The sequence below is a fragment of the Alternaria infectoria genome (assembly GCF_024043175.1).
Source record: "Alternaria infectoria strain BMP 0036 chromosome Unknown scaffold_8, whole genome shotgun sequence".
Taxonomy (NCBI): domain Eukaryota; kingdom Fungi; phylum Ascomycota; class Dothideomycetes; order Pleosporales; family Pleosporaceae; genus Alternaria; species Alternaria infectoria.
In genome coordinates, this window is record NW_026250697.1 from 471,716 (window position 1) to 490,445 (window position 18,730).

An 18,730-nucleotide genomic window follows, 5' to 3' on the forward strand; every position below is an offset into this window, starting at 1 on the left:
TGCGGAAGTATACATGCTGGTTAAGGTTTATGGCATGTGCTGGTAGGCGTTTTGGTATGACGTCACGCGCCATGACATGTCACCAGCTGAGCAGCTGCACGACCGGCATTCCTGCAGATCAGCCGTATCTTTTCATGGTACACGATGTATGCATCTAGACTATCTTTCATAATTGAATATATTCTTTCATGCTCTCCTCGCCGTCTCAATTGTAGACCTTTGGCTGTTGAAGTAGAGTGGAGTAATCCCGACCAGTAGGTCTATGACGGAAAGGCCTAGCGGCCATACGTGAAACCATGTCTCAGAACAAAAGGAGACATGGCCGCCGTACCACGTAAAGATCGATAAGTGTACCCTACACTTCCTCCGCACGCCGTAACAGAAGTATTCCGAGGTTTTGGGCACCTCTGTTGCTCATCGCGCGCAATTGGCCCTTCATGAGTAATCCACGGCAAAAGTAACACCCCAACTTGGATCGAGTCCCAGAAATCTCTTGTACTCTTCCACGAGGTGGGACTGGCTAATTAAACCTGATCCCATCCAGCCAAGCGCGTCTTTCTCTTTAAGAACGATACGCATGGGCAAGTTGGAGGGTCCGACTGTATAACGGCTAACTTGCAACTTGATCTGTGTAATGCGGTGTTGCTTGATGTACCTGACCCAGGTCGCATGGCTGGTGTTCATGAAAGCCGTGAACGAGTCCACGGTGAGCGTGTCGACATTGAATGGTGCAGGTTGGGGCGTTATGGTGTACTCAGGGAACCGGTGCCTGAACTTGAGAAGTGGGAGGACATCAACGTGTTTCAGACAGTCCATTCTGACCCAGAGACGCAGGGTGCCGGTCGCTTTGGAGTAGCTCTTGATGCGTTTTCGAAGGTCTTCGTTTAATCGTGAACCTCCACGTAACACTGGAAAGAACGCTTTGAAGTATCCTTCTAGTGCGAAGAGCGGGAACTGATGAGTAGACAGCCACAAAGGACGGAACTCAGTACGAATCAGTGAGCAAACTTGTGTCAAGCCGATGTAAGGAAGCGGTCTCGCTTGGGTGATGGCGGCTGCTTTCTTCTCAACTGCTTTTCTGCGTCTGGATTTCTTTGGCTTTTCATGGGTCCTAGGGAAGCAGCGGAAGCTCCATTCGATCGCCATTCCGTAGATTCGGTTGCGTAGTTCTAGGTTTAGTCAGTAAAGTTTAGGTTTCAGGTGCACAGCAATGACTGACCTCCTGGCAGATCGAGGAACCTAAACACCTGATCTGGATCTATCACCCATGGCGCATTTGTCACCTTGTCTGCTTCGGGGATGATCGTGTCTTCTGTGGCAGCTGCCTGGGCCTTTCGACGTTTTTTTGGGGGCTCGGAGTTGCTATTGCCAATGGCTCGCTTCATGCCAGCGCTCTTGCCTGCGCCTTTGCTGTCGACCGCCTGGACTGTCTTCGCGTTCCATTTACGGGCCCTATATCACGTATATTAGCTACTATAACAGATCATAGTCGATCGCAACACTCAACAATACTTACTTGGCCGGCATGGGAGGCGTCATTAGTGGTGTAAGGTTGGTGGATGCAGGAGAGATGTTGCAAGAGTGAGGCTCGATGTTGCGGGGTGCGTGGGCGTGGTATGGGCCGAGCTCGGACCCCGTCAGAGAGGGCGGTGGATACGCGGTCACTCCCGCGGCTGGTGCCTAGTTGCATTGTGATGGATGTATGTAATTCTGATTCGCTTGTTCGTGGGGATAGCTGTTTGCTCAAGCGGTTACGTGACGATGCTGGCACATGCAACCCGTAGGTACCGTACACTTGCGGATATTCGCACTCTATTCCTCGAAACTGTTCATAATAAGCCACCGACATCAACGCGGAATGGCTCGGATTTCTCATCTCACGAGAAAGAAATAAGCGAAGTCATTGAGGATGGGTAGTACGTCTTATTGGACCCACTGTCAATCCAGTGTTAGCTAGGGCTTCTGGTATTTCTTTTTATGAGATACGAACAACCACCTTTCTAAGTTATCAGACGCCGGCAGTGACTTCTGGCATGTTGACCAGCCAGTTCTCCCAAAATCTGAAACCGTCGATGCCCTGCTCGCGGCACAGTGCGCCGGCTTCTTCAGCCATCTCCAACTCTTCCGTCGCGACTCCAACGCTCCAGCCGAATCGCTCTGCTGTTTCTTGAGCAGTGACACCCCTGCCAAATGCTTGCCAGTCCCAGGTGACTTCCATGCTTGGTGGTGCTTGATGTAGCGTCTTGAGCCATGCCAGCAAACTCGCAATGGTCTTCTCATCGGTGCGATCGCGTCCTTGTACGACGAGCAACCCGCTCTTGAACTGACGGAGGCGCACGGGAAGTTTTAATGTATCCCACATTCGAGCTGCCTTCTCGAAGTCGGTCGGGCTTACGAGCTCAACACCACCTCTTGCGCGGTTGAAGACAGCCCATAAATCTACCAAGGTCATGATACCGCCCTCTTTCCTGAGTATACCTCGAGTGTCGTCCGTGAGCCATTCTGCCAAGTTTCTTGACAGCTCCGATACGTATAGCGACTCAGAGCCAGACCCTGTACCGAGCATGTCCTTTGTTGTCACTAGGCCGAGTGCGGAAGCGGACTGAGATGCTAAAGCGTTGGCTTCCGAGCTGCCGTTAGTCCCCAGATTGGCCTGTGATGCAAACTGTTCTGCCAGTGCTATGATCTCTTTCGCGGAAGTCATAAGCGCATCGAGGTCTTCGAAAGCGCTCCCAATCATAGCCTCGTTATTCTGTCTCTGCTCCAGGCCTCTTCGCTCCAGCCCCGCAATGCCGACCACGCGAGGTCGTTCAACCTCCGTTGATGAAGCGTCAGAGTTGGCTGTGTAGCTGTCGTTAAAATTACCGGAAGACGGCCGTGGCTTGGGAATCGGTGGGGCGCTTTGAAGCAGCCACTTGCGCTGGACCAATGCGTTCTTCAGGCGCTCGAAAAATATCGGTCCTCCACCGGCGCGGAAAGATATCTTGATGCATTCGACAGACTCGGACTGCAAAGGTGAAGATAAGGTCGGACCTGGAGATTGCGGTCTAGTAGGTTCTTGAAGCATATCCAACCTCTTATCTATGGCCGTTGTCAAGGATGCACCACATATCTCGCAGTTGAGCAGAGAAGGATGATTCTGGTAGGTACATCTCGGGCATGACGACGTTCCTCCTGCGCTTGCGGGAGCAGGAACGCTACCCTTTGTATCTTTGGGAGGTGGCCCAGGCGCTGGTCTGTTTGAGATGGCTGCTATGGCTGCCTTGACTACATGCACGGTCGGCGGCTTAATTCCACATGCTAGACAAGGCGGTATGGGTGTACGTGATGCGAGCGCGGGGTCGAAGTTGGACGGGACCGGGTTCGAGAAAGAGCAGATAGGGCACACCCAGGTCGCGCTCGCTGGGGGCGGTGGTGCCAGACTACTGTGTTGCGGAGGAGTTAACGACGATGTGGCCTGAGGATGCGAGGGAACGGACGCGCCACGCGTCAACTGCTTTAGGGGCTTTGGATATAATGTGATCTTGGGCGACGACTTGAGGAAGCCGGCCTGTATGTCGTTAGTGCCGGGTGCCTCTACTTTGCACGCAGGGGGATGCACACATAGAATTCTGGTTTCTCGACGTCCTTGAGGAAGATAGCGACGGAGTTCTTGCGTGGCTCGCTATGATCGACATAGCAGACGCGATGCGACGTCAAGTATGACTGGCCATTCTGGTACTGGGGGATCTTGAATTTCCTATGTGCCTGGTCAGCAGCGTATAAGAGCCCTGGGGAACATGCGCATACCCCTCATAGAGCCCTACGGCGTCTTGGACGAAAAGCAGCGTCTCCTCCGGCAGGAGCGACGGGCGCAGTGCGGTTGTGAGGTCGAGTTGATGCAGGAACATTCAGACCATTCGCAAGTTGGAAAATGCGAGGTACGTCCATCGCATTGGGTCGAGTCGACGATGACCCGATCCCGCCTGCATTCACCAGCCAGGCCCGGGCCCAGCAGTCGTCATTGGCCAGGGCTAGCTTGCTTGCGGCTAGACCCACGCTAGTCGTCGCCAAGCAAAGCGCGACCACTGCGACGCAAATCAGTCGAGCGGGCCGTCGCTTCACTCTCACCTCCACAACAATAGATCCATCCCCGCGCCATCTCTCCCACATCTCTTTTTCTCGCCTTTACCTACTCACACAACAGTCAATCTGGGTTTCACTTCTTTTGGTTTGCTTGCCTGCTTATGTCGTTGCCCTCTGCCACTGTAGCCTGGTCCCGGCCAATGCAGTCACCCGCGTACAACGCAGTCAACCCACGCACCACACTCCAACCTGCGCCCGCGCCTGTTAGTCTCCTCACTTATACGAGAGTTCCAATCCACGCTCACACACGCCAGCAGCCAGTCATGGCTCCGGAAGCTCCGAAGAAGAAGGTCGAGTGGCCTCCCGCCGTCCGCGAATACGTTAGGCGTGCTTTCGATCCGCAAAACGCCATCCCAGGCATCTCCCAAGCAGACATGCAGGCGCGATTAAAGACAACCATCGGTTGGTTCGCCGAGCGCAACTCGCACGACACTGTTCATTGGCCTACATTCCCTCTTCCCCAAGAGCTTCTCATGGAGGAACGAAGGGCGGCGGCTCTTGGAATGCCTGCTACTGCTGTTCCCAACGGCATACACCCTGCATACATGAATGGCTCAGCCGCACACACTAACACATCTCCAACGCAATCAAAGAAGCGCAATGCCCACGAAGCTGAGAATGCACAAGTCGAGCAAACACAAGCCAATGTTCCACCGTGGCGCAAAACTAACCTAGCATCTCGTATGACCTTTGCCGACGGACACAACGAAAAGCGCCAGAAGAAGAACGCCCTCTCGGATGCCGCAAGTAAGTTTGACCAGGCTGAGCTTGACAAGCGACGACAGCGCTTCCAGCTCGGCAACAATGGCACCAAGACGACGCCCCCATGGGGCTCATCGCGTAAGGATGAAGACGAAATGCCCACTGGACCTGTTGTTGGAACGAACGAAAATCTCGAGAAAAGCTACTTCCGCCTTACGGCCCCGCCCAAAGCTGAAACCGTCCGACCGCTCCATGTGCTCAAGAAGACCTTGGCCATGCTTGTGGAAAAGTGGAAGGCGGAAAAGAACTACAACTACATCTGTAATCAATTCAAGTCACTCCGCCAGGATCTTACTGTTCAGCACATCAAGAACGCCTTTACTGTCAAGGTGTATGAGATCCACGCCCGGATATCATTAGAAAAGGGGGATTTGGGTGAGTATAATCAGTGCCAGACGCAGCTGAAGGCACTGTATGCGCAGAACTTGGGAGGCAACCCGGCTGAGTTCAAGGCGTACCGCATTCTCTACTTCGTATATACGTGCAACAAGACCGACATGAACGACATGTTGGCAGAATTAACCCTCGCAGACAAATCCCACCCATGGATCAAGCATGCTCTGGACGTTCGGTCTTCGCTTGCCCTTGGCAATTATCATAAGTTTTTCAGACTGTACCTCGAAGCAGAGAACATGGGCGCTTATCTCATGGACATGTTCGTCGAGCGTGAGCGCCTCAATGCTCTAGCTAATATGTCCAGAGGGTATGTACACGGGTTCCCAATCGTGCAGGTTTTTGCTAACAAGCTGTAGATATGTAAATGTCACACTCCGCTTCCTCACTGACGAACTTGGTTTCGACAACGATGAGATATGCCGTGAATTCCTCGAAACCCACGGTGCCCAGAACGTCATTGAAGACAAAGGCGATGGTCAATATCGTGTCAGGATCCGAGAAGCCGCATCTCAATTCGAAAGCCTGCGTGCCGCCGCATTCAGCAAAGTAGACATCAAGGGCCAAATATGAATCGACATCGGAGCCAGCACAAACTTCTTTTCATCTTCTGCAGTATCATTATCCCGATTCCGAGTTATTCATTTGCACTAATTCACCACGATACCCTGCGCCACATGGCACGTCACGCGTGTCTCGAACTGCGACCTTCCGGTATCGATTGCTTCTTTCCCGATGTCAATAGTCGGAACATGGGGTTTCCGCCTCATGCGTTGGATGCGCGGAATCTTCTAGTGTGCTTCTCATACATGCGACGTCTCAGATGTTGTTCATCACCTACCAAAATGGATTTTGGTAAACTTACGGTACGTCATGGGCGTGCATGAAGGAAGTGGGTTGGAAAACAAAATGGGGTAGAGTGGACTTGGTCTAGATGGCTATGTAGGATGTGAGCCCACTGGCTCGGTTGTGGTGGTCCCTGTGTCACAGAGATTCCGGCTCGGGTGCGTCCGAGTGCACGTGGGGTTGGGAAGACGGGCATTGCGACGGCATGCTCTACGGATGTGCGAAGATCGAACGACAATGTGGTCATATCGTGGGCCATCAGGTGACGACTGCTGGGTTTTGGAGTATGTATTGTCTGGGCTGTGGCGGGGTCTGCTCCTTTTGGAAGATTGGCTAGAGGCGCTCTGAGCGAGCCAATGAGATGGCGGAACAAGGTTCCGAGGCTGTGATTGGGTAGGGTGCAATTGTTCAGCGGCAGTTGGCGCTAGTCACACCCGCTGGAAGTATCCAGGGCGTTCGTATAGTCGTCAATGCATTGGTTCACGAAGTTTGTGTTGAGAGTGTGAGCGCGTGTGAACCGCGTGGTGAGGATTACGGGAGACTACGACGCCACGCAGGGCGAGAATGTTTCAGTCGGGCCGCGTCCAGCATCAACCATGAGGATAACATTTGAAGAGGAGTACGGATGACTGACAGGAGAGGGGCGTCGAGATTGGGTTTGCATGTGGAAATGATGACACGGCCAACGTAGGCATTAGCATTGTGGGCTAGCCCGGTGGATGATTGGTCGCGAAGGCATAAATGCAGCGCGGATGTTGGGGGCTGCGCCGGTGTGCGGTGACAGAGGCGGAAATGTGGTGGACCTGCAGCTAGGCGTTTGGCAGGCTGATGGTGTGGGATGCTCCACCGGGTCGGGCATAATTGTATTTTAGTAGAGATTCCACATTCCTGGCCGGGAGCAAGTCAGCGCACGCAAACAAAGGTCGAAGGGATTCGCCGCCTTGCGCTACCCGCCGCAGTTCGTTTGTTCCGAAGCGTGCCAGGCATAGAGTGTGACGCGAGAGACGAATCGCCAAGTGGTTGCAGCTGGCAGGGCTGGGATCCCTCGCGGCGTGAAAGCACCCACTCATTTCTTGTTCCTCTAGTGACTGCGCCTCTGGCAGTACCTGACGACGACGACGTTGGCCGCCTATCTAAGTAGCCTCACCATTGTCTCTGAGGGCCGGTGCGCGATTCAAATTCACCCTCCTCCGCCGCGTACTCGCCCCCGCACGCACACGCCGCATTCCCGGGCGACAGTCACAGTAGCAGGACCCCCGAGTTCCACGTCGAGCGCTCGCCTCCTGACCTCTCCTCTGCTTCCCCGTCTGCTGCCGCGCAAGGTTGCGTTCACTCTGCACGATGAAGGTGCGTTGCCTGCTTGCTTTTGCCGCCACGGCCGCCGCTGCGCCCGTCGAGTCACGCTCCGCATACGTACGTGCTAACGGTGCTGCTCTAGTTCCGCAGGAGTATGAAGAGTGAGAAGGACAACCGCCCGCACCACATTTCCATCCCGCCCAAGGACGCTATAGCCATTGTCCCGCCAAAAAAGGTACGTAGATCAGCGTTGGGGTGCTTGGGGTGCTTGGGCCCCACTCTGCTTCTTCACGCGGCGTGCGCGCATGAGGGCAGGGCAGGCGTTTGGTGTTGTCGACACAGGCGCATTGTGTGGGCGCCTGCGCCAGCGCAGCAAACATGCGCCTGTGTCGACGACAGAGCAAGCCGCGACATGTCGCTATATCATGATGCGCGCGCCCCGGCACCCGCTTCCCGATAGGGCAGATGAGCGCGAAGCTAACAGCCATCTCATTTCAGGTCATAAAAGCCCTCTACGACTACAAGCCCGCCGACCCGAGCCCAAACTCTGGCTACCTTGGCTTTTCCCAGGGCGACTTTCTGCACGTCGTCGGGCGCGAAGACGACAGCGACTGGTACGAGGCCTGCAATCCCCTGCACGGCACCCGCGGACTGGTACCCGTTTCCTACTTTGAGGGCGTAGGCAAGACAGTGCGCGACAGTGGTGGCTCCGCGCCGCGCTCCTCCACTCCCCAGCAGCCGCAACACCAGCAGCAACCGCAGCAACAACAGCCCCACGACTCAGGCTACCAAGAACGCATCACGAGCCCGCAGCCCTCGGCACAGGACTTCATGACCCAGCAAATGCGCATGTCGCGCGGAGGCGGCCGCGGCGCCATGGTCTACGGCATCGTCATCTACGACTTCAAGGCAGAGAGGCCGGACGAGCTCGAGGCCAAGGAGGGCGAGGCTATCATCGTCATCGCACAGTCGAACCCCGAATGGTTTGTCGCAAAGCCGATAACGCGACTCGGCGGTCCCGGCCTCATCCCCGTATCCTTCATCGAAATCCGCGATATGACGACTGGTCAGGCCGTCGCCGACACACAGGCAGCAGTCACAGCCGCGGGCGTCCCCAAAGTCGAAGAGTGGAAGAAGATGGCGGCCGACTACAAGAACGGCAGCATACCGCTCGGAAAGCTCGAGACGAATTCTGGGCAGTCGCTGCAGCAGGGCATGGAGCGCATGAGCGTTCGGAGCAACGGCGGGCACAACAAGGCTGGCTCGGTAAGTCGTCTACATGCGGGTGTGCTTTTCTCGGCTGACAGCGTACAGGTCTCCCACTCACGCAACGGCTCCGTGGCGCAACAGCCAAGAAACCAATACCGCACATCCGACAACCTGCTTGCACCCTTGAGGGCATGCGTGCCACGCTACTGCTTCGCCGACGATATCTTTTGGTTCATCATCGAGTGTCAGATGGAGGACGGCCGACATTGGGAGTTGCAACGACTATACCAGGACTTTTACGACCTGCAGATACAGCTGATAGCAACGTACCCAGTCGAAGCGGGCACAAGTGGCTCCGGCGAGCGAACACTGCCCTTCATGCCTGGGCCTGTCACCTACGTAACCGACAACATTTCCAACGGGCGCCGCGCCAACCTCGACGAATACATAAAGAACCTTCTCAAGCTAGGACCGCACATTACACAAGGTCACCTCGTCAAGGGCTTTTTCGCGCCAAGACAGGGCGACTACGAGATAGACCCCGACATCGTCGATGGGGACGAGTACCGCCTTTCGCAACAATCACACCAGTCATCGAACCCCTCACACGGGACGAGCAGGCAGTCGTCCGCAGATCAGTTGCAGGCCACAACACCCGTCACACCCTACTCAACTGGCTCCAACTATCCCTCTCATCAGCGCGGTCAATCTACGGCCTCGCAGGCATACTCATCGAATCTGAACCCCCCACCCATGAATCACACCCACTCCTCTTCATCCACCGCCACGTCTTCTGGTCTCAAGATCAAGTTCATGTTGGAAAAAGAAAATGACAACGAAGACAGCTGGCACGTCATACGTATGCCCATTTCGGTCAGGTTCGCCGAGCTCTACGATCAGCTTGCCAAGAGAAGATATATGGAGACGAGGCGGGACCTAGAGGAAGATGAGTTCCTTGAGGTCACATACGAGGACGGCGGCTCACACAAACTCCGCGTGATTGATGATGACGCGAGTCTACAGCAATGGATCGGACGAACCGACAGATCGACGCTGAAAGTCAGGAAGGTATTTTACTGATAAGCAACGGAACCGGCCATCTTCACCTCACTTCACTTCGCTTCTGTTTAATTGCTCTTGGTCTTCTTCTTTTACAACAACCGTTGTTCTCCCCCGTAGCTCTCTCAAGGCTACTATTCTCTATTCCCCCACTTTTGGCGTTGCAAAAGGTTTTCACGGCTTCCAAAGAGCAGTCTAACTGGCGTTGTTGGGCGTTCGGCGGAGCAATGAAGTGCATGACGGCAGGCGCGGGATATTTTTACTGGATTTGTGTTTCTTTCGAGACTTTGGATCTATCACAAAGATGTTTGATATGTTTGGATAGGGGGTGTTGGATTGCTTGACTTGCGTCATGGAGGGTTCTGGATGATATACACAATTGGATGAAATGCGGGGAGAGGAAGATAGCGTGATGGATGGGGATGTGAGGAGGGAGAGGCAAAATGAGAGACATCTTGCGTGCAGCTTATCCTGTTCTTTCATTGGCATGTGTGAGATTTGGAGTAGCCCGCAGCTCTCACGATGCGATTCCGGCGAGCTAACCGTTTGAATCTTGGGATCGTTCTGTCCACACGTGCTAGCTGGTGTGGCAGGAGCAACCCCGGGTGGTTCGGAAGAGGGTCAAGGCAACTTCCTTGTCAGTGAACCATCTAGCCCACAACTCCATTGCTTAATGCTACGCAATCTTACAGCGAGGTGACATTCCGATGCAAAGATACGATGGCTGATTCTCTATCTAGACTTCTTGTTAGGCAGCCGCTGCCCGACCTGCGACCCTTGTGCCACAGCCCGATCACAGACAGCCGTCATCTCGTTACATCGCAAGCGAATCTCCCCCACTGCGCAGGGGGACAAGCCACCGGGGCCCCGGCACTGAGTGGGGCTCGAGAAAGCTCGTTCGCCAATGCTTCGGCTTATGAACGGGTAGACTCACTAATTGGGCGTCGTGGGTAACTACGAGTTATAATGAGATGGCGTACCGGCAACGAGTTCACTCGCGACAGCTTGACGCCCACCAGGGTTGGAATATGGTCATGAGCTTCGTCTTGGACGTGGTCCGAGAAGTCGTGCTGCATCCGGGTGGCACAGTTGCATGGTTGCTGCCTTCTACCCCTCTATTCTCAGCGTTGTCCATCATCTCTTCACATCACATAGCGCTTGAGCGACGACATCTTTTCGGAAACCTGCCATGTTTCACCCAACAGTGTAACAACAGAGATCACGATACTGAACATCACCAGATCCACGATGGAAGCAGTCAACGACTGGTTAGCAATGGTTTCCAGCGCCAACAACGACATCACGCGCAGCGATCGGATATGCTATGAGTGTTCCAAAATACCTTGGGACACGCTATTTGGCCCAGAGATCCGTCGAGAACCAGAAATCGGCGTTTGCTATGATCTAGTGTTTCACAGAAGCAAAGTTGACCAAAAAGCAGAGTGTCGAATCTGCCGATTCTTCGCAAAGGTTCTCAAAGAATGCGTCCGGGGTACCGAAAATGGACGACGCTTCGAGATAACTCATTATTATGCCGCTGATTTGGGCTTGGATCTTCCGTCAGCATTTCTCGAAGTCGAGCTTTCGGCAGGCGCGCCTCCCGACTATTACGGTGGCGTCGTACTTGCCTGCCAACCAACATCCCAGGTGACTCGAAAAGTGTTAGAGAAAGCCTTCTCTCGATATGCATTCCCTAAAGATCTACCAACGGTGAAGAAGCCGTTGCTAGACCCTGGCCAAAGTCTATATCCAGCTGGCGTTAACGCTGCTCTCTTGAAGTCTTGGCTTGATATCTGCATCGAAAAACATGGCCACCGGTGTCGCCCAAGACCGACCGATGGTCTGAAGGATTTAAAAGTCATGGATTGTGAGCATCGAAGGATCGTTCCTGCGCCGCCTGCATGTCGATACGCAGCATTGTCGTATGTCTGGGGCCAAGAAGGCAAGAAGGTCGGCTCGACCAACACCCGGGAGATAATCCCAAAAACTGTCGAAGACGCTATTGAGACAACCTTATTATTGGGATACAGATACCTCTGGGTCGACCGATATGTAGGTAGACCTCAGTGCCTTTCAATCCCTGCTTCAGTCTGCTAAATGTTCAGTGCATCGACCAGTCCGACGCACACGCGAAGCAACACCAGATTATGCAGATGGCAGATATATATGCAGCAGCGCAGTTTACCATCTTCGCTACGGCTGGCAATGACTCGAATCATGGGCTTCCTGGAGTACGGCCACATTCTCGGGGCTTCTCCTCCTATTGCACATCCACGAGATCTGTGAAGTTATACCATTTACCTCAAACAAGCCCCAGCTGGAACCTACGAAAGTTGCCATCATCTTCGTGGGCTTCGCGAGCGTGGTAGGACGTCCGGTCATCACACCATGCTCATAACGAGCTGACTATGCGTTCAGGACCTTCCAAGAGTGTTACTTCTCAAAACGGCATCTCTTTTTCACCGACAGACAAGTCATTTTCGTTTGTAGCACAGATTCATACTACGAGGCAGATAGGCCCCATGGCGGCGGTGGTCCCTCCGAGGACGCTCACCTGGAACTACCAGGCTGGTTTGCCAACACCGCAAAACTCGAGGCGGCTGCCACGATGATTGCGTCAATGGAGGTATTGAGGCAATACAGCGCTCGGAAATTATCCTTCGACGCAGATGCGCTCAACGCCATAACTGGTGCGATGAACTCTTACGCCAGATACGGTGTTCAGCACATCTGGGGAGTCCCTTGGAAACGCTCCTCGGCAGGCTACTCACCTGATTTAGAGAACTTTCTCTCAACTAGCCGCAGTGTTAGACGAAATATCGACGTAGCATTATTGTGGCATCACGGAAGGCGAAGCATACGCCGCAACGGATTTCCCAGTTGGTCGCCCCTCGGATGGAAAGCCCCAATCGAATGGTACTGGAAGAACAAAGGCCGCCCGTCAACCTACGTCTCACCGGAAGCAAAAATTGTACCAGTAAAGTCCACTAAGGATTTCCACGAGCTGTGTGCTCGAGCCAACCCCAACGAATCCACACCAGAAGAACTCCCGCAGTACCTCGAAGTAGAAGCACGAACCGCAATGTGCAAGTTGCAATTCGTACCTGCATATGTGATTACGCCGTTGACCAAAAATTCCAAACTATTTGGGATTGAAATGTCACTGGGTAATGGATGGAATGCTATTGCGGAAGTGTACTGGGATCTGCGTCTGGACAAGGAAAACGAAACGTTGTTGAAGTGTGTTCTACTGCCCGGAGCAGAATTTACCAAATCCACCGTGAACGAGTTGCACGCTCATGTTCTCATACTTGAGCAACACGGAGACCATTACGAACGTATAGGTATCACTCGATTGCCCGCTCATTTTGGCGATACTCGTGATGATTACCATCCAGTCTTTCGTCTCGTGAACAAGTTCGGCCGTGTCTTTGATGCGATCTGGAGCGAACCTTACTACGCAGAAACAGAAATTCCGTCTGCTGCGATAACAGACTTCTGCTGGTGGGACCACTTCCAGCCGGAGACTATAATCCTTGGCTAAGGAAAACTTTGTCGTCTCACGTCTTCACGTTAGCTTATCTTGCCCTGACCCTTATGGTAGTAATGATTCAGTATTTCAAATCCTAATCATGGCCACGATACCCCATTCACGTTTCTTTTGCACCCGCTACGGCCCTGTCACACTTCCATCCGTCCCCACAATCACCGTCCTCGGTGCACACGCCATAAACAAATGCTCGTCCTCCGCAATCTTCTTCGCCGCCTCTGGTGCGCTGATGATGCTCATGAACGTCAACGCATGCGTCATGTCTCGAAACTGCATGGTCGCCATGGAGTCGTAGTCGACGGGGGAGCTGGCGTTTACAAAGGCAGGGTTACCGCCAACGTAGTATCGTGTGTGGATGACGGGGAAGTTTGAGCCCGTGAGCGACTTGACGAGTGGGATGTGGACGTTATCGTAGTGGTCGGCGTATTGGGTTAGGTTGAGGCCCGGGAGCATGGTGCCGAAGACGAGGGCGGTGAAGTAGGGGAGCACCATCTTGGAGGTCTTTGCAGCGCGAGGAATGTTGATACTGCTTTAGTATAAGATGAAGGAGTTGTAGATGGTAAAGAAGGTGTATGCGCTTATATGTGGTGATGAAGATGTATCGGAGGTATCGAGGAGTGAATGGTACCTTCTTATATCGCTTTCTCAATCATCAACCCAACAGTGTTGGAAGGAGCGATAAGTTCATTTAAATGCCCTGTTGGCTCTAACTGCCACGAGCGTGCATTCCACGGGGCTTCTCGGTAGAATGCATAAGCCAGCATTCCAGCCGGACGCCACCACCGAGGGCTTCCCGAATGTATCGATTATACAAGAGCGTATACCCAGCTAGAACGCCTAGTTTACCATGCCTATATCGCTTCGGGGATGGATCGCGAGGCGAGACATTTCCAAGGTTACCATGAGGGCCTGTTCAACTCCACTATTATCGGAGTTGTCAGAGCAATCGCGCTTCCGTACACCATGTTGCGACTCACGAATCCTTGTGAGTTGGGTTGTTTCCGCTTCGCAGTCGCGGCGGTTCTTTTGTTGACCGTTCCTGGAGGATCTCGGACTAGGCTGGATTGAGGAGCGTACGCGAAAGTGCGGGGCCAAGGCGGCCGCCGGATCGCGGCAATTGGTGCACAGTTGGGAAACGTGGCAGAGAGACGCGCATTACACCCGAGTGCGAAGATGTAAGCGGGCATGAAAGGTAATGGCGAGTATTGTAGGTATCCATGGATGTTTTGAAATCGTTACTTATCGATAAGACTCGCGAGAAGCGCGACGACCTCGGGATGGTCGCAGGCTCGGCGGGCCGATGACAACTCAGCCAGACCCACATTGCGCATGGACGGTAGCGGTAGTAGGAGAAGGGCCGCTCAAGAACATACAATAGACACTCCTGTCCACACGACATCTCCTGCTCTCTAAGTTACATATCTCCACGAGCGCAGTCTTGAACATTGCGCAGGTGCGCAGCCATGGGCCAAATAACTCTGGGCAGCAGAACACGCCACTTCTACTCGTAGTCGCGACTTCCTCGCGAACGCCAATGTGCACCTTAACACTGCAACAGCATTGTGAGCCTGGTAGTCCTCAGTGTTCTCAATATGTCCAAATGTATACCTAGATACCCGCCAGGCCATGCAATCGAATCCCTGCCAGCTGAAGCGAGCTGACAATGGCTGATGACCGGAGGCTGAGCAACCGTGGCACTCATCACCCCACCAAGGCATCAGTTCGCGCGTTATCCAGGCTCAGCCTGATGCCATTCAAAACTCATACTCCATAACTACTCAGATCCTAGGACAAGTACACGACTACATCAATATACCTGTGCTTCGCAATACAGCTGTTTCGCACACCAGTGAGATGTTTGGCCTACAACGCGACTCGAAACGCCACCATGGTCACCACCTTACACCCCAGGATGCCGACGCAGATCGAACCCGCAGAAGGCGGCACAAGACTTCTTCGGGTGACAATGGGAGAACACACGATCCACCGATCCGAGGGTATCGTTCCGATGATGAACCAAGGCGCCGACATAGGCATGACGGAGACAAAAATCGACATCGCGCCAGCTCTTCGCACCACCCAAAGGATCACGACCGCCGCAAACAAGACTCATCTAGCGATACCGAAGATGATTCGGTGCCGGTAATAATCGAAGTTGAGCGCGAGAGAACTCGCTCGACCAAAGAACGTTGCGGCGAGCACCGTTTTGATGATTTCTTGGATGAGCGCCGCCATAATCCTGCACCAAAACAAACGTTATCTGGTTCATCGATTCCCCCCTCAGTCTCTACTTCTCAGGCGCGCATTCGGCTAGATGAACTTGACAGTCGTCCGTCTTCATCAGGTCACAATCGGGCTTTCAACGTGAATGCAAAGCTCCCACGCCTTTCTATCTCCCCATATCCTATCGCATATTCACAAATCCGGCCCAATGCTGAGATTCCTGGCGAATCAAAATCAGGAGTAGGCGAAGATTGGCACAGACCTCGAGCGGCTTCAGCAGCTTCAACTCCCTCGTCAAGGATCCGGTCGTGGGCCTCATCGTCACCTAGCTCCGGAATACTGGGCCCGAAAACATACCAGTATCAGTCACTACAGCCTGCTGAAATTCGATTAGTCAAGATCCTACCTGAGACGATGTCGAAGCTAAGATGTGAAATCACTCACACATCGCTTCAAAGCCTGCCAGAGTACACTGCTATCTCGGTAAGTCATTGCCACAGTCTGGCAACATCCACTAACATCGAGCTTGCAAAGTATGCTTGGGGCGACGGGATTGACACGACATCCCTCATCGTAGAGGGGGCTGCAATACCTGTTGCTGTCAGTCTTTACGATGCGCTGAGGGCGGTCCGTCGCAAGAAAGAAGACATCTTTGTATGGGTTGATGCGCTCTGCATCGACCAGCAGAACAGAGACGAGAGAGCTACACAAGTTCGATTGATGGGTCAGATCTACAGCGGTGCAGTGTCAGTAGCCATTTGGATAGGACCGGAGCATGATGAGAGTGCATTGGCACTAGAACTACTGCACAGTGTGGCTGAAAATTCGATCGACTCGCAACATATCAGGTCCACCCGCAACCCAGACTCTCTGGCGCTCTTGAATTTATTCAAGAGAGATTACTGGAAGCGGCTATGGGGTAACTAGCCACGCTGCAATATGTCAATGATTCGTACTGACCAGGATTAAGTCGTTCAAGAGGTGCTTCTCGGGCATAATAAGTTGGTATATTGCGGGCATTCAGTGTTTCCCTGGGAAATATACTTGAAGGCCGGGGAAATCTTCTGGGACCAAGAGAGCGACCCGCATAACCGCCAAGGACCAACCAGCTTCCCAGACCGCGAAACCCTAGAGCAAATTGGAGATGAGTCACTATTAGAGGTAATGCGAGCATGCAGGAAGAAGCTGAGCGAGAATCCCCGCGACAAAGTTTTCGGCATTCTGGGTCTGCTTTCGGACGCTACACAACGCGTTTTCCCAGTCGACTACAGTCAGTCAGTCAAGACGGTCTACACAGATGTGGTCGACCACCTGATCTCGACTACTGAAAAGCTCGATGTGATCCGCGAAGCAATACACTTCCCCCTGCACGTCAATTCTACAGGTCTCCCCAGCTGGTGCCCTGATTGGTCGCACATCCCAGAGGTGCCTGGCCTCGGGCGTACTCTCAACTTTGCAGCTTCCAGTAACGTAAATGGCCCTACTAAGGCTCAGTATTGGTTTCACGATGAACGGCGAAAGCTCGAAATCTCCGCAATCAGGATCGACACAATCATAGCAACAGGTGTTGCTGTAGGCACGTTCTGTTCTGCTCAAGACTACCTGACAGCCTTTCTACAATGGCGCGCAATGCTGCTGCATGAACTAAATGTGGGAGAAGGCAATGATACCGATCCAATTCACAGCTCTTTCTGTAGGACGCTATGTCTTGGACAAGTGCCGCTAGAATGGAGCCAGTCAGGCATGTGGCACGGCCTCTGTTATCACGTCTTCGCAGCTCTTATTCGCGAAAGAATGCCTCGCCTACCACTGGACAAAGACCTTGAACGTCACGTGAGCACAACGGGGCTCATTGAGCCCAAACTACGGCGCACGTTCTTGCAAGACCATCTCGGTAACCGTATGATGGGACGTAGCCTGTGTATTACAGAAGGCGGCTTGATTGGTATGGGTTCGGGCTACATGAAAGCAGAAGATGTTGTTGTCGTTCCGTTTGGTTGTTCCACACCTATCCTGCTCCGCCCGGAGGGCCGTCGCAACGAGTATAGGTACGTGGGTGACATCTATATCGACGGGTACATGCACGGCGAAGCCCTGGCTCAAATGGAAGCAAGAGATCCGAGGAGAGTAGTTTCTAAGTACATGCTCTGTTGAGGTACGGACGGTTTTCTCGGGCTATGGATCTTGCGGCTGTACCACGGCGTTTTGGCGATCTCGATGCACCCAGTCAGTCTATAATATGGAAAACAGCGAGACCTGTCACATACGACCATAGGATCTTGACACCAGCGCTTCCCGTTCGCTCAGCGGTACTTAAGCAAGATACCGGCGCATTAGTACTCGGGTGGGTGACCACCGGGGAATACGCGCTGTTGTATGTTTTTGTTAAAAAGATCGGTTTTTTTTTGGGGCCGCCGACGCGGGTTTCCGCCCCCAAATTGCCAAGGTTTCGCCCTATCGCTTGGCAACCACTCACCGCACGCGTTACACGGCCACGACAGGGTCTAAGATGAGATAAACGCCTGGCCCCTGGCCCCAAAGATCCTCCACCAACCACCCTAATAAGAATAGAAGCACTTGCCAGCGGTGATCCTATGTTTTAACTAACCTCGGTCCCCCTTCGCACAAGCATGGCCATACGCCTGCTCCTCCGCCTTGCAGATCCATCTGATCTCAACCTTTGTACATGATGCTTTCAAAATCCCTCTTTTTTTCTTCCTTCATTACAGTAGCTTATGCGCAATCCTGTTACTGGCGCGACGGTGGGCAGCCAAATCCCCAGTACCAGCCCTGCTCCAACGACACTTCGGACCCACTCAGCCACATCTGTTGCAACATCAACGTGGTCAATAACGAGGGAGGCTGGGACACCTGTCTTCCGAACGGTCTCTGCAGGGCTAGCACTGGAGACAATAACTTCATCTATTTTAGAGAGTCCTGTACATTATCGGACTGGGAAGCCGGAGGCTGCCAGGAACTATGTACGAACACAGTACGATCGCGCCCTACACCTTGACTTTATGAAAGCTTACATTGACACACAGCCAAATCAAAGAAGTGGCGACGTGAATGTCACTCCCTGTGATGGTACCGATTCGTCTGAGTACTGGTGCTGTGGCAACTCAACCGCTTGCTGTGGTGACGATGCTAGTTTTGGGAAGGAAAAAGTCGATCGTGTGTTCCTGGGCATAATCTCGAGTCCTTCGATGTCTTCGATCGCGTCGTCTACTAGCACCTCGATTCCATTGAGCTCGTCCAGCCCCTCGA

The 18,730-nt window shown here is 53.4% G+C and overlaps 5 protein-coding genes across 5 annotated transcripts; 2 read left to right on the forward strand and 3 right to left on the reverse strand.

The window, feature by feature from the left end:
* Positions 1-435: 435 nt before the first annotated feature.
* On the reverse strand, positions 436-1,527 carry J4E92_005586 (uncharacterized protein; the record flags this gene model as incomplete). The annotated part of the gene is made up of 3 exons (XM_051496966.1): positions 436-1,169; positions 1,220-1,452; positions 1,517-1,527. 3 exons carry the CDS (start codon positions 1,525-1,527, stop codon positions 436-438), a joined length of 978 nt encoding a protein of 325 aa, XP_051352626.1.
* Positions 1,528-2,008: 481 nt separating this feature from the next.
* J4E92_005587 (uncharacterized protein) lies at positions 2,009-3,890 on the reverse strand (the record flags this gene model as incomplete). The annotated part of the gene is made up of 3 exons (XM_051496967.1): positions 2,009-3,550; positions 3,604-3,739; positions 3,790-3,890. The coding sequence occupies 3 exons, from the start codon at positions 3,888-3,890 to the stop codon at positions 2,009-2,011; spliced, it is 1,779 nt and encodes a 592-aa protein (XP_051352627.1).
* Positions 3,891-4,388: 498 nt separating this feature from the next.
* On the forward strand, positions 4,389-5,853 carry J4E92_005588 (uncharacterized protein; the record flags this gene model as incomplete). Its single annotated transcript, XM_051496968.1, has 2 exons — positions 4,389-5,590; positions 5,640-5,853. 2 exons carry the CDS (start codon positions 4,389-4,391, stop codon positions 5,851-5,853), a joined length of 1,416 nt encoding a protein of 471 aa, XP_051352628.1.
* A 1,614-nt stretch (positions 5,854-7,467) lies between these two features.
* J4E92_005589 (uncharacterized protein) lies at positions 7,468-9,711 on the forward strand (the record flags this gene model as incomplete). Its single annotated transcript, XM_051496969.1, has 4 exons — positions 7,468-7,473; positions 7,565-7,657; positions 7,921-8,688; positions 8,737-9,711. The coding sequence occupies 4 exons, from the start codon at positions 7,468-7,470 to the stop codon at positions 9,709-9,711; spliced, it is 1,842 nt and encodes a 613-aa protein (XP_051352629.1).
* Positions 9,712-13,360: 3,649 nt separating this feature from the next.
* On the reverse strand, positions 13,361-13,732 carry J4E92_005590 (uncharacterized protein; the record flags this gene model as incomplete). Its single annotated transcript, XM_051496970.1, has 1 exon — positions 13,361-13,732. One exon carries the CDS (start codon positions 13,730-13,732, stop codon positions 13,361-13,363), a length of 372 nt encoding a protein of 123 aa, XP_051352630.1.
* Positions 13,733-18,730: the final 4,998 nt, after the last annotated feature.